Consider the following 12,924-nt stretch of genomic DNA (forward strand, 5'->3'; position numbering starts at 1 on the left):
CCTAACTAGTAATTACAGGTGTATAGGTTGGCTACCTGACTAGTAATTACAGGTTGTATAGGTATGGCTACCCGACTAGTAATTACAGGTGTATAGGTATGGCTTACCCGACTAGAAATTACAGGTGTATAGGTATGGCTACCTGACTAGTAATTACAGGTTGTATAGGTATGGCTACCCGACTAGTAATTACAGGTGTATAGGTATGGCTACCTCGATTAGTAATTACAGGTGTATAGGTATGGCTACCGTAGTATTACAGGTGTATAGGTTGGCTACCGACTAGTAATACAGGTGTAAAGGTATGGCTACCTGACTAGTAATTACAGGTGTATAGGTATGGCTACCTGACTAGTAATTACAGTGTATAGGTATGGCTACCCGACTAGTAATTACAGGTGTATAGGTATGGCTACCTGACTAGTAATTACAGGTGTATAGGTATGGCTACCCGACTAGTAATTAGGTGTATGGTATGGCTACTGACTAGTAATTACAGGTGTATAGGTATGGCTACCTGACTAGTAATTACAGTGTATAGGTATGGCTACCCGACTAGTAATTACAGGTGTATAGGTATGGCTACCCGACTAGTAATTACAGGTGTATAGGTATGGCTACCCGACTAGTAATTACAGGTGTATAGGTATGGCTACCCGACTAGTAATTTACAGGTGTAATAGGTATGGCTACCCGACTAGTAATTACAGGTGTATGGTATGGCTACCTGACTAGTATTACAGGTGTATAGGTATGGCTACCCCGACTAGTAATTACAGGTGTATAGGTATGGCTACCTGATAGTAATTACAGGTGTATAGGTATGGCTACCTGACTAGTAATTCAGGTGTATAGGTATGGCTACCTGACTGGCAATTACAGGTGTATAGTTATGGCTACCTGAATGGCAATTACAGGTGTTATAGGCATGAATAACCTGACTGGTAATTAACAGGTGTAGGGCTACCTGACTAGTAATTACAGGTGTAGGGCTACCTGACTAGTAATTACAGGTGTAGGTACCTGACTAGTAATTACAGGTGTATGGCTACCTCAACTGTAATTACAGGTGTATAGGTATGGCTACCTGACTAGTAATTACAGGTGTATAGGTATGGCTAGCTGACTAGTAATTACAGGTGTATAGGTATGGCTACCTCACTAGTATTATAGGTGTATAGGTATGGCTACCTCACTAGTATTACAGGTGTATAGGTAGGGCTACCTGACTAGAAATTACAGGTGTATAGGTATGGCTACCTGACTAGTAATTACAGGTGTATAGGTAAGATTACATGACTAGTAATTATAGGTGTATAGGTATGGCTACCTCACTAGTAATTAGAGGTGTATAGGTAGGGCTACCTGACTAGTAATTACAGGTGTATAGGTATGGCTAGCTGACTAGTAATTACGGTGTATAGGTATGCATAGCTGACTAATAAGGTGTATAGGTATGGCTCCTGACTAGTAATTACAGGTGTATAGGTATGGCTACCTGACTAGTAATTACAGGTGTATAGGTATGGCTACCTGACTAGTAATTACAGGTGTATAGGTATGGCTACCTGACTAGTAATTGCAGGTGTATATAGGTATGGCTACCGACTAGTAATTACAGGTGTATAGGTATGGCTACCTGACTAGTAATTATAGGTGTATAGGTAGGCTACCTGACTAGTAATTACAGGTGTATAGGTAAGATTACCTGACTATAATTAAGGTGTATAGGTATGGCTAGCTGACTAGTAATTACAGTGTATAGGTAGGGCTACCTGACTAGTAATTACAGGTGTATTAGGTATGGCTACCTGACTAGTAATTACAGGTGTATAGGTAGGGCTACCTGACTAGTAATTACAGTGTATAGGTATGGCTACCTGACTAGTAATTACAGGTGTATAGGTAAGATTACCTGACTAGTAATTAAGGTGTATAGGTATGGCTACCTGACTAGTAATATAGGTGTATAGGTATGGCTACCTGACTAGTAATTACAGGTGTATAGGTAAGATTACCTGACTAGTAATTATAGGTGTATAGGTATGGCTACCCGACTAGTAATTACAGGTGTATAGGTAAGATTACATGACTAGTAATTACAGGTGTATAGGTATGGCTACCTGACTGGCATTACAGGTGTATAGGTATGGCTACCTGACTAGTAATTCCAGGTGTAGGTAAGATTACCTGACTAGTAATTACAGGTGTATAGGTATGGCTACCCGACTAGTAATTACAGGTGTTATAGGTATGGCTACCTGACTAGTAATTACAGGTGTATAGGTAAGATTACCTGACTAGTAATTACAGGTGTATAGGTATGGCTACCTGACTAGTAATTACAGGTGTATAGGTATGGCTCCCTGAAATTAATTACAGGTGTATAGGGCTACCTTTAGGGTAATTACAGGTCTTTATAGTTACCTGAAGAGTAATTACAAGTGTATACAGTTGAAGTCGGAAGTTTACATATGGTTGGAGTCATTAAAACTCGTTTTTCAACCACTCACACAAATTTCTTGTCAACAAACTATAGTTCTGGCAAGTCGGTTAGGACATCCACTTTGTGCATGACACAAGTCATTTTTCCAACAATGTTTACAGACAGATGATTTCATTTATAATTCACTGTATCACAATTCCAGTGGGTCAGAAGTTTAATACACTAAGTTGACTGTGCCTTTAAATAGTTTGGAAAATTCCAGAAAATGATGTCATGGCTTTAGAAGCTTCTGCTAATTTACATAATTTGAGTAAATTGGATGTGTACCTGTGGATGTATTTCAAGGCCTACCTTCAAACTCAGTGCCTCTTTACTTGCATCATGGGAATCTAAAGAAATCAGCCAAGAGCTCAGAAAAATAATTGTAGACCTCCATAAGTCTGGTTCATCCTTGGGAGCAATTTCCAAAAGCCCTGAAGGTACCATGTTCATCTGTACAAACAATAGTACGCAAGCATAAACATCATGGGCCCACACAGCCGTCATACCGCTCAGGAAGGAGACGCGTTCTGTCTCCTGGAGATGAACGTACTTTGGTGCAAAAGTTCAAAGCAATCCCAAAACAACAGCAAAGGACCTTGTGAAGATGCTGGAGGAAATAGGTAAAAAAGTATCTATATCCACAGTAAAACAAGTCCTATATCGACATAATCTGAAAGGCCACTCAGCAAGGAAGAAGCCACTGCTCCAAAACACCATAAAAAAGCCAGACTACAGTTTGCAACTGCACATGGGGACAAAGATCATACTTTTTGGAGAAATGTCCTCTGGTCTGATGAAACAAAAATAGAACTGTTTGGCCATAATGAGCATCATTATGTTTGGAGGAAAAGGGGGAGGCTTGTAAGCCAAAGAACACCATCCCAACCGTGACAGCACGGGGGTAGCAGCATCATGTTGTGGGGTGCTTTGCGGCAGGAGGGACTGGTGCACTTTCACAAAATAGATGGCATCATGAGGAGGACAATTATATGGATATATTGAAGCAACATCTCAAGACATCAGTCAGGAAGTTAAAGCTTGGTCGCAAATGGGTCTTCCAATGGACAATGACCCCAAGCAACGTCCAAAGTTGTGGCAAAATGGCTTAAGGACAACAAGTCAAGTTATTGGAGTGGCCATCACAATGCCCTGACTCCCAAATCGTAGCCATACCTATACACCTGTAATTACTAGTCAGGTAGCCATACCTATACACCTGTAATTACTAGTCGGGTAGCCATACCTATACACCTGTAATAACTAGTCGGGTAGCCATACCTATACACCTGTAATAACTAGTCAGGTAGCCATACCTATACACCTGTAATTACTAGTCAGGTAGCCATACCTATACACCTGTAATTACTCTTCAGGTAGCCATACCTATACACCTGTAATTACTAGTCAGGTAGCCATACCTATACACCTGTAATTACTCGTCAGGTAGCCCTACACCTGTAATTACTCGTCAGGTGGCCCTACACCTGTAATTACTCGTCAGGTGGCCCTACACCTGTAATTGCCATTCAGGTAGCCCTACCTATATACCTGTAATTACGGTACTCTCTCCTTGCATTGTTGTTACTGTTGACTGTACCTACTGTATTTTGTATGCCTGCTATGGTATTATGATGTTATCAGTCAGTAAACTTAGTTGAACTTGAATCACGTCATCTTTATTTGTAAAAACAGGTGTGGTTCGATATGAGCATGGAGCCCGCTGTGCTGGGAGAGGGCCAGGACAGCTCAGTAGCAGCGTTGTCGAAGGAGAGACAGGCTAGTGACAGTAATATCTGGAGGATGGAAGGAGCAACCCTCATCAACCTCAACCACCCACACCACACAGGTATACAGGCCCAATAAGACACAGGGCCTCTTCAGGTTAAAGGAAATTAACTTCCTCTGAAGTTTCTCATAACTCTGTGTGGAAGTATGAAAGGTGTGTGTTGTGTATTTTAATATAGAAAATAGATCTCTTTGCTGCCACAAAGACACTTCATTATTGAAATAGGCTCTTTCCAGAACATCCATACATCTCCCCATAGAAATATGAATACTATACAGTGTCTCTCTTCCATCAATTAAAGTTGTTTCTAATTTGGCTATGGTTTTCAGGTGAGGACAGTCACGTGGCAGATGAGCTGTACCGGAAGGTGCGCATCCTGTGCTGGGTGATGACTGGTCCCAGTAACCTGCAGACCAAGGCCCGCCACGTAAAGGCCACCTGGAGCCGCCACTGCAACGTGGTGGTCTTCATGAGCTCTATCGACGACCCAGGTAGGTACCCAGCCAGGTAGCCTAGAGGGCAGAGAGGCGGGCTGGTTCAAGGGTGGCCGGTTCGAATCCCATGACCAACGGTAAAAAGTATCCTAGATGCTGTCTCCTGCTGTTGTGCCCTTGAGCAAGGCACTTAACCCTAACTGCTCTCGATCCAGTGTTGGTGAAATGTAGGAAAATGGGCAATAAAGCATTCTTCTTCTCCAGACTTCCCCACAGTGGGGCTCGGCACGGGGGAGGGCCGCGACCAGCTTTACTGGAAGACCATCCGGGCCTTCCACTACGCCCTGGAGCATCATGGGAATGATGCCGACTGGTTCCTCAAGGCGGACGATGACACCTTCGTAGTGGTGGACAACCTCCGCTGGGTCCTGTCCAATCACACGCCCGAAGAGCCCCTCTACTTTGGCAAGCGCTTCAAGCCCTACGCAAAGCAGGGGTACATGAGTGGCGGAGCAGGATATGTGTTGAGTAAAGAAGCTCTCAGGAGGTTCGTGGAGGGGTTCAAGACCAAGGTGTGTACCCATACCACCTCTGTGGAGGACTTGGCTCTGGGACAGTGTCTGGAGAAGATGGGTGTTCTGGCTATGGACTCGAGGGATACTCTGCAACGGGAGACGTTTCATCCGTTTGTTCCCGAGCATCATCTGACAGGGAAGTTCTCCAAGAGCTTCTGGTACTGGAGCTACTGCTACTACCCCATCGTAGAGGTCTGTCCTTTTGTTGTTACTTGTTGGCTTTCAGTTTCACAGATTATTCAAGTGGAACTGACAGCGTTTTAACTACTTTGCAGATATGAAACAAATAGACAATCATAATATCAGTCAAAAATATCAAATTCCCAGTTTATGCTACAAAACAAACTTTATAAGAGGTTTTAAGAATAGGGTCTATTTGATTCAACATTCCAAGCTAAAAACACAGAGCTTAACATTGGTTAGATAGCTAGCTAGCTGTTAGGAGGATGTCATGTCATTGGAGGAGTGGGTGAGTGACTGGCTTATTCCCCACATATCATTTTTCGGTTGCTATACACAGCTAGTGATGCAGGTGTCATTTGGTTAGCTAGCAAGAACTTGAACGACTGTTGTCCAGTTAGCATATCTCTTGTGTTCGCAAATTCACTCTGGCTATTTACCCCAATTTCAGAGCAATCTCGTCTGAGTGCGCCAGGGCGCAGAATAACTGATGAATTTAGCAACACCCGCTGAATATGACCGGTGTCAGTAAACATAGGCAAAATAATAGCTAGTCACGAACGCTCCAGATAACATTTAAACAAGGTGCAGAAGGATGAGTAGGCTACAATTCCCTACTGTTTATCAGTGCAATTTTTATGGCCAACTACCTGAAAAAGTTTGAGAGGGTTTATCAAATGTTCCTTCGTTAAATTTTAGCCCAACTTGACCTGGCTAGCATTAGTTCTTGAGCTTGTTGTTGTTGATGTGCATAACTGAGGGAGAGCGAGCCTACCTTTTCATGGTTGTTTGATCAATGGGACTGTACAGTTCCCAAATGTTAGAGGACTGTGATATTGACATATTTGCAGAAATCCATTCAGGTGTATTTTGTGGCTTTTGGCAAATGTGTTCTAATGATCTAAAGTTGCGCAGTTGCAATGATGAATGTGAATGATGACAAATGCACCTCCGCTTTCCCACTCTATATTGCTATAGAATTTTCACAAATTCCTTAGTATACATAACACATGGAAACTATGTTTGATGTATTTGCTACTATTCCCCCTATTCCGCCCCAGCCATTACCATGAGCCCGTCCTCCGCAATTAAGGTGCCACCAACCTCCTGTGACACCAAGTGTTTTTGGTCTATTAAAGGGTGCGGGTAGTGCATCTTTTGACCAGGGCATCAGTCTTACACAAACCCTGTTGGTGCAATAAATGGTATATTTACATTTATTTTCAATGAACAAACGGCCTGAATATAAACTACATATTATGTAAAGGATATCTCACAGTGAATGACAATATTAATGAATGTTGGTTCTACTTCATACCTTTCAGATCGTCAGTATCGTTGGAAGTGTGGATTATATCCCTCGTGCTCCGTGCAGGTCCAGTAATAATAACAACAAAGTCACACCGGTGACGTGACAGCGTTGGAGGACGTCCTCCCACGGTTCATATAAAACCGTACCTCAGACCACACACGGTCTCTTATTTCTTCTTGCAAAATTAGCTTAGCCATATCACGCAAGTTGACTGCTCCACTGCTCCCGTTGTTTTGGGATTGCATCTTCCCAGGTAGCGCTACGATAAGCTAAACTCTATGTGAGTTGTGTGTACTGTCGGTCTGTCACCAACAGCCTGTGACCTGTGGGTCAGAGCGCGAAATTCGCCCTCCAAGGCTGTGTGACAGGTCTCTCCTACCTATCCCTTTTATCTGAGGATATCGGGCTTCCTTGTCTTGTGCGGATTTAGCCCACCTGCTAGGGTGTGTGTGTTGGCCACCGCACTCTGATGCTAACCTTGTCAAGATATCCTCCACTGCTGTGCTCATTATCGAGGCCACGACTATTTAAAACTCAAACTGGTCACTTCCCGAGATAACCGCGTCCAGAAAGGTTGTTAGCCTAGTCAGCTATAAGATGTGAGATTCGGATTGCCTCCCCTAGGCATCCCTCTCCCCTGGTGCACTATATTACCAAAAGTATGTGGACACCTGGTCATCAAACATCTCATTCCAAAATGAGGGGGGGGGCATTGTCATGCTGAAATAGGAAAGGGCCTTCGCTAAACTGTTGCCAAAAAGTCGGAAGCACAGAATCTTCTACAATGTCATTGTATGCTGTAGTGTTAAGATTTCCCTTCACTGGAACTAAGGGGCCTAGCCCAAATCATGAAAAATAGCCCCAGACCATTATTCCTCCTCCAAAATGTACAGTTGGCCCCGTGCATTGGGGCAGGTAGTGTTTTCCTGGCATCAGCCAAACCCGGATTTGTCCTTCGGACTGCCAGATGGTTCAGCTACTCATTGGACCCTATGATCACTCGGCTACGCATGCCTCTCCCTAATGTCAATATGCCTTGTCCATTGCTGTTTTGGTTATTGATTATTGCCTTATTTCACTGTAGAGCCTCCAGCCCTGCTCAATATGCCTCAGCTAACCCTCTTGTCTCACCTCCCACAATGCAGTAACCTCACCTGGTTTAATTGATGTCTCTAGAGACAATACCTCTCTCATCGTCACTCAATGCCTAGGTTTACCTCCACTGTATTCACATCCTACCATACCTTTGTCTGTACATTATGCCTTGAATCTATTCTACCGCGCCCAGAAACCTGCTCCTTTTACTCTCTGATCTGAAAGTACTAGACGACCAGTTCTTATAGCCTTTAGCCGTACCCTTATCATACTCCTCCTCTGCTCCTCTGGTGATGTAGAGGTTAATCCAGGCCCTGCAGTGCCTAGCTCCACTCCCATTCCCCAGGTGCTCTCATTTGTTGGCTTTTGTAACCGTAAAAGCCTTCGTTTCATGCATGTTAACATTAGAAGCCTCCTCCCTAAGTTTGTTTTATTCGCTGCTTTAGCACACTCTGCCAACCTGGATGTCCTAGTTGTGTCTGAATCCTGGCTTAGGAAGGCCACCAAAAACCCTGAAATTTCCATCCCTAACTATAACATTTTCCGACAAGATAGAACTGCCAAAGGGGGCGGAGTTAGCCTACAGAGTTCTGTCTTACTATTCAGGTCTGTGCCCAAACAATGAGCTTCTACTTTTAAAAATCCACCTTTCCAGGAACAAGTCTCTCACTGTTGCCGCTTGCTATAGACCAGCTTCTGCCCCCAGCTGTGCCCTGGACACCATATGTGAATTGATTGCCCCCCATCTATCTTCAGAGCTCGTGCTGTTAGGTGACCTAAACTGGGACATGCTTAACACTCCGAGCTTGATGCCCTCAATCTCACACAAATGATCAATGAACCTACCAGATACAACCCCAAATCTGTAAACACAGGCACCCTCATAGATATCATCCTAACCAACCTGCCCTCCAAATACACCTCTGCTGTCTTCAACCAGGATCTCAGCGATCACTGCCTCATTGCTTGCGTCCGTAATGGGTCTGCGGTCAAACGACCACCCCTCATCACTGTCAAACGCTCCCTTAATCACTGTCAAACGCTCCCTTAAACACTACAGTGAGCAGGCCTTTCTYATCGACCTGGCACAGGTATCCTGGAAGGATATTGACCTCACTAATTTGATGAATCAGTATATTACATAAGAAATATTTCATGTTTCATAGTTTATTTCCTTCACATTCTGAGCTGAGAGAACACTGCATCACCATGATGCTGGGCATGCATGGCTGTTTCTCTTGTGGAGCTGAACTACAAGTAGAAGATGGTCATGACCTGTGCCCCGCCTTCCTAGGCATTGGCCACCTGCGTGAGGCCCTTACTGACCCCTGCATTAACTGCACCATCCTTCCTGTGAAGGTGAGGGAAGTGTGGCTAGCCAGAGTTGAGGGCCTGGTTTTCACAGATAATTTACCAGTGTCCGGCGTTGTTCGCCAGGACCCACCCAGGGCCACCAAAAGAGGGAAATCCCACAAAACCGATGGTGCCCCCTTGGTGAAAAAGTCAAAAAAATAAGAGCCTCACTCGGAATGTCAATTCCCTATCCTCTGAGATAGAGCAGCTAAACATGATTTTGCCTTCCTTCGAGCCCCCTGAGTCGGGGCCCTATAGCACTCCCTCCAGAGGACTCAGATAGCCTTGATGATGACCTGCTTTCCACTCGGGCATCCCACCGGCACTTTACTCACCAGGATGATGAAAAGCCCAACATGGCGAAGGGGGTGCCAACTAGTGTTGTGGACCCATTAAGCATCTACGCTAAAGATAGGTCAAAGGAGACATTCCGAGGCTCTGATCACACTGAAGAAAGCTCTGATTTACTACGCGCTGTCCTGTCCTGTGTACTGCCTTAGCTAGGCTAGAGCTTGAGGACCCTCAAGCCACAGCCCCTGCAGCTAACCTGTTCTTTAAGAAGGCCGCAGCAGCTACACCATTCAGTGTGCTACTTTCACCGGCTTTTCTTATGGAGCTTCAGAGATGCTGGGCCGACCTGCGGGCTCTCGCCCACCATGGCAAGGATAGTACGATGCTATCTGCCATGTGCGATGCAAAACAACATGGGCTGGACCATATGCCTAAAGTGGGTGAATGCATAGCAGACCTGATGCTCTCCCCAGATGAAGCCCTGAAGGTTGACACCTGCTGCCCCAGACGTCAGTGCAGGGCCACAAAGGAGCTACTGTCACAAGCCTACGACACAGCGGCCCGCATGGCCCACATTGAGAACTCTCTCTTTCTCTCTCTCAGTGCTTACACTAGCACAGAACAGGATGCTCCAGCCGGAGCACGCAGGCCTGGACCTCTGCAAACTGAATGACGCATCTCTTCAAGTGTTTGCGTTCATGACCAGAGAGCTAGGCAGACTGATGTCTACCCTAGTGATGACTCGTCGCCAGATCTGGCTCGCCCAAGCCCCAATGTCCAATGACTCCAGACGGATGCTGAGAAATCTCCCAGTGGTCCACGTACTGTTCTTCAGCCCCGTGGCTGAGGGGTCCATTTGAAGGTAGAAAACAGCTGAGTCAGGCTACACCACTGTGGAACTCACAGCCCAGAAACCAGGCATCACAGAGTTATGGCAGAGGGACGCCTGATGCGTGTGAACCTCGCCGCTCTCACACGCCCTTGACCATACCACCAGCCTAACACAGGTGCTCACCAGCCCCAGACGGTCATGCACTGGGTCTTACCGTGAACAACCAAAATAGCAACTTCACACCAAGCCAAAAGGTCACCTTTATTGGCATGGTTCTGAACTCCTGCACTATGAGGGCATGTATAACACCTCYGTGAGTGGACWGCATTCTTCTTCTTCTGCAACAATTCCTGTTGAATGCGTTGGTGAAGGTACGAACGTTCAACAACTGATGGGCATGTTCGTGGCGACCGTACTGACGGTCTCCAAGTATTCGTAGAACCATAGTTACATTCGTAACTTCTGATTGTCTGTCCCACTGAGTCTTTGGCCCTGGTTAGTACAGCTTCAAAATAAATACATCAATTACATTGATGCTGAAGTGGATGATTGCAGTAGAGATAAAACTCTGTCAACAATAGGAACATTTGCCAATTTGTTACAGATAATAGCGCTAGTTTGTGCTTTGCAATGCAAATGAGAAGTCTATTATGAGTCTGTCAGACAGAGACCATCGAGACACACGGCAATACAATTAGGGTTAAACAAGCGTATTTGTGGTGGAAACACAGCCAGTGTCTCTGCTGTTCGATACCAASGTAGCCTATTTCCAAATGGTTATCAGACTGACAGTCAAAAAGGGGCAATGAGATTTTCATAGTACCCAAGATACTCAAAGCCATATGAAATAGACAGTGAACACCACAATAGTCAGGTATAAATTCAAGCTGTTGAATTGAATATACAAAAATCCCTGATATTTTTAAGGGTGCGATTCGGAGCCTTGGTTCCTGTATCCCGCTCTGCCAACAGATAAAGGGAAAGGCCATGTAGTACGTTTTAGAATACTGTGTGTGTGTGTGTGTGTGTGTGTGTGTGTGTGTGTGTGTGTGTGTGTGTGTGTGGGTGTGTGTGGTTGTGGTGTTGTGTGTGTGTGTGTGTGTGTGTGTGTGGTGTGTGTGTGTGTGTGTGTGTGTGTGTGTGTGTGTGTGTGTGTGTGCTTTCCTTCACCAGGGTCCCCGGTGCTGCTCAGACCTGGCAGTATCCTTTCACTATGTGGATCCAGTGCTGATGTACACACTGGAGTACTGGACCTACCACCTCCGTGCCTACGGCTACAGGTACCGCTACAGACCTCCACTACCCAGGGTCTGGTGGAGCGGCTGGCCCAGACAGAGAGGCCTACAGTGGGTACAGCGGGGAGAGGGAGAACCCCAGCTGGTATTACTGTTGGTGGTGATGGAGACCAGTCCAAAGCCGAGTCCGGGGTAAAACCTTTGTCAGACAAAGGTGGGAAGGAGACATTGGGTAAAATCCCCATTGACAACAACAGGACTGAAGTCACACAGGAGAGACATGGGTGATTCTCTCTGTATGGGTTTACATGTGTTTTTGGAACGGGAATGTGCAGTGTATGGACCAGGATGGGGCAATTCCACTTAAATTCAGTCAATTTAAGTTTACTTCCTGAATTGACTGAATTGAAGTGGAATTGACACATGAATAATGAAAAAATGAAAAAATGATTACCTACATAGTGCACTTATGGCCAGTTCCACCACAGTGCAGGTTTAATTGATTATGGGATTTTATATATATATTTATCTTTTAAGTGAGTCCATATACTGTAAATCATTTAACTTGAAAGTCTTAACTGTTTTTATTTGATATCTGTTGCTATTTAATATGATATTCTGTTTCAATTGAAATAGTATGCAGTTACTTACCATTCATCTATATCCATACTAGACAGCTTATTACATTATCGATTTACAATACTTGACAGCTTATTAGGTGTTACGCACGCCTCTTTCGTTACGCTTGATAACTTGGTACAATAGGCTGTGATGCCTTTGGAATGTGTATTGCACCTGTTACTTTTCAGCGCATAGTTAAAACTTGCATTGTATTTGAGGTTTAAAAATGCTTTTGAAGTTTTTAATTTCCACTTTGAAAGTTCAGACTTGATTTTCCCTTACGCAAAATGTATCAACCCCTACAAAAATGTCCATTAATTATAATCCACATAATTCAAATTTCTTGTTTACAGGATATTTTTCTTGCTGTAGCAAACCTTGTTCTCTGGTTTCGTTGTCTTTTTGGGAGGTCGAAGAGAAGATTTCATATCTACCTTAATTTTCTACACAAAACATTGACCTGTATGTTTTTCAGCTGGAACGAAATAAGCTATTTAGGGTGGGATTCAATCCGATTGCCAGTATTGGCATTGCGGCTTTAAAGGCAATTTTGTTACCATGAATGGGATCTCTGCGAAAGCGGGACATTGCCTTTGAAAGCCGCAATGCCTATAACCCGTGATTGTATTGAATCCCAGCCTTAGTATACATCATATTACCTTTTGTACTGTATACTCTACCAGTATATTGGTGGCAGCTGTGGGATCCTGATTTCCTATCTC

The 12,924-nt window shown here is 44.4% G+C and overlaps 1 protein-coding gene across 3 annotated transcripts in view; it reads left to right on the plus strand.

Annotated features, from left to right (window-relative positions):
• Positions 1-12,924, plus strand: part of LOC111966812 (glycoprotein-N-acetylgalactosamine 3-beta-galactosyltransferase 1-A) — a 27,314-nt gene that overhangs the window by 6,830 nt on the left and 7,560 nt on the right. For 2 of the 3 annotated variants that reach the window (XM_023991752.2, XM_070444583.1), the window contains exons 3-6: positions 4,181-4,334; positions 4,604-4,765; positions 4,973-5,475; positions 11,520-12,371. In XM_023991752.2, coding sequence (XP_023847520.2) covers positions 4,181-4,334; positions 4,604-4,765; positions 4,973-5,475; positions 11,520-11,777 — 1,077 coding nt within the window. In that variant the 3' untranslated portion in view covers positions 11,778-12,371. Of the gene's footprint in view, positions 1-4,180; positions 4,335-4,603; positions 4,766-4,972; positions 5,476-11,519; positions 12,372-12,924 lie in introns of those variants that run through there. The other variant, XM_070444584.1, reaches the window with a different exon arrangement.

Source organism: Salvelinus sp. IW2-2015, linkage group LG7, assembly GCF_002910315.2.
Source record: "Salvelinus sp. IW2-2015 linkage group LG7, ASM291031v2, whole genome shotgun sequence".
In the NCBI taxonomy this organism is placed as follows: Eukaryota; Metazoa; Chordata; class Actinopteri; order Salmoniformes; family Salmonidae; genus Salvelinus; species Salvelinus sp. IW2-2015.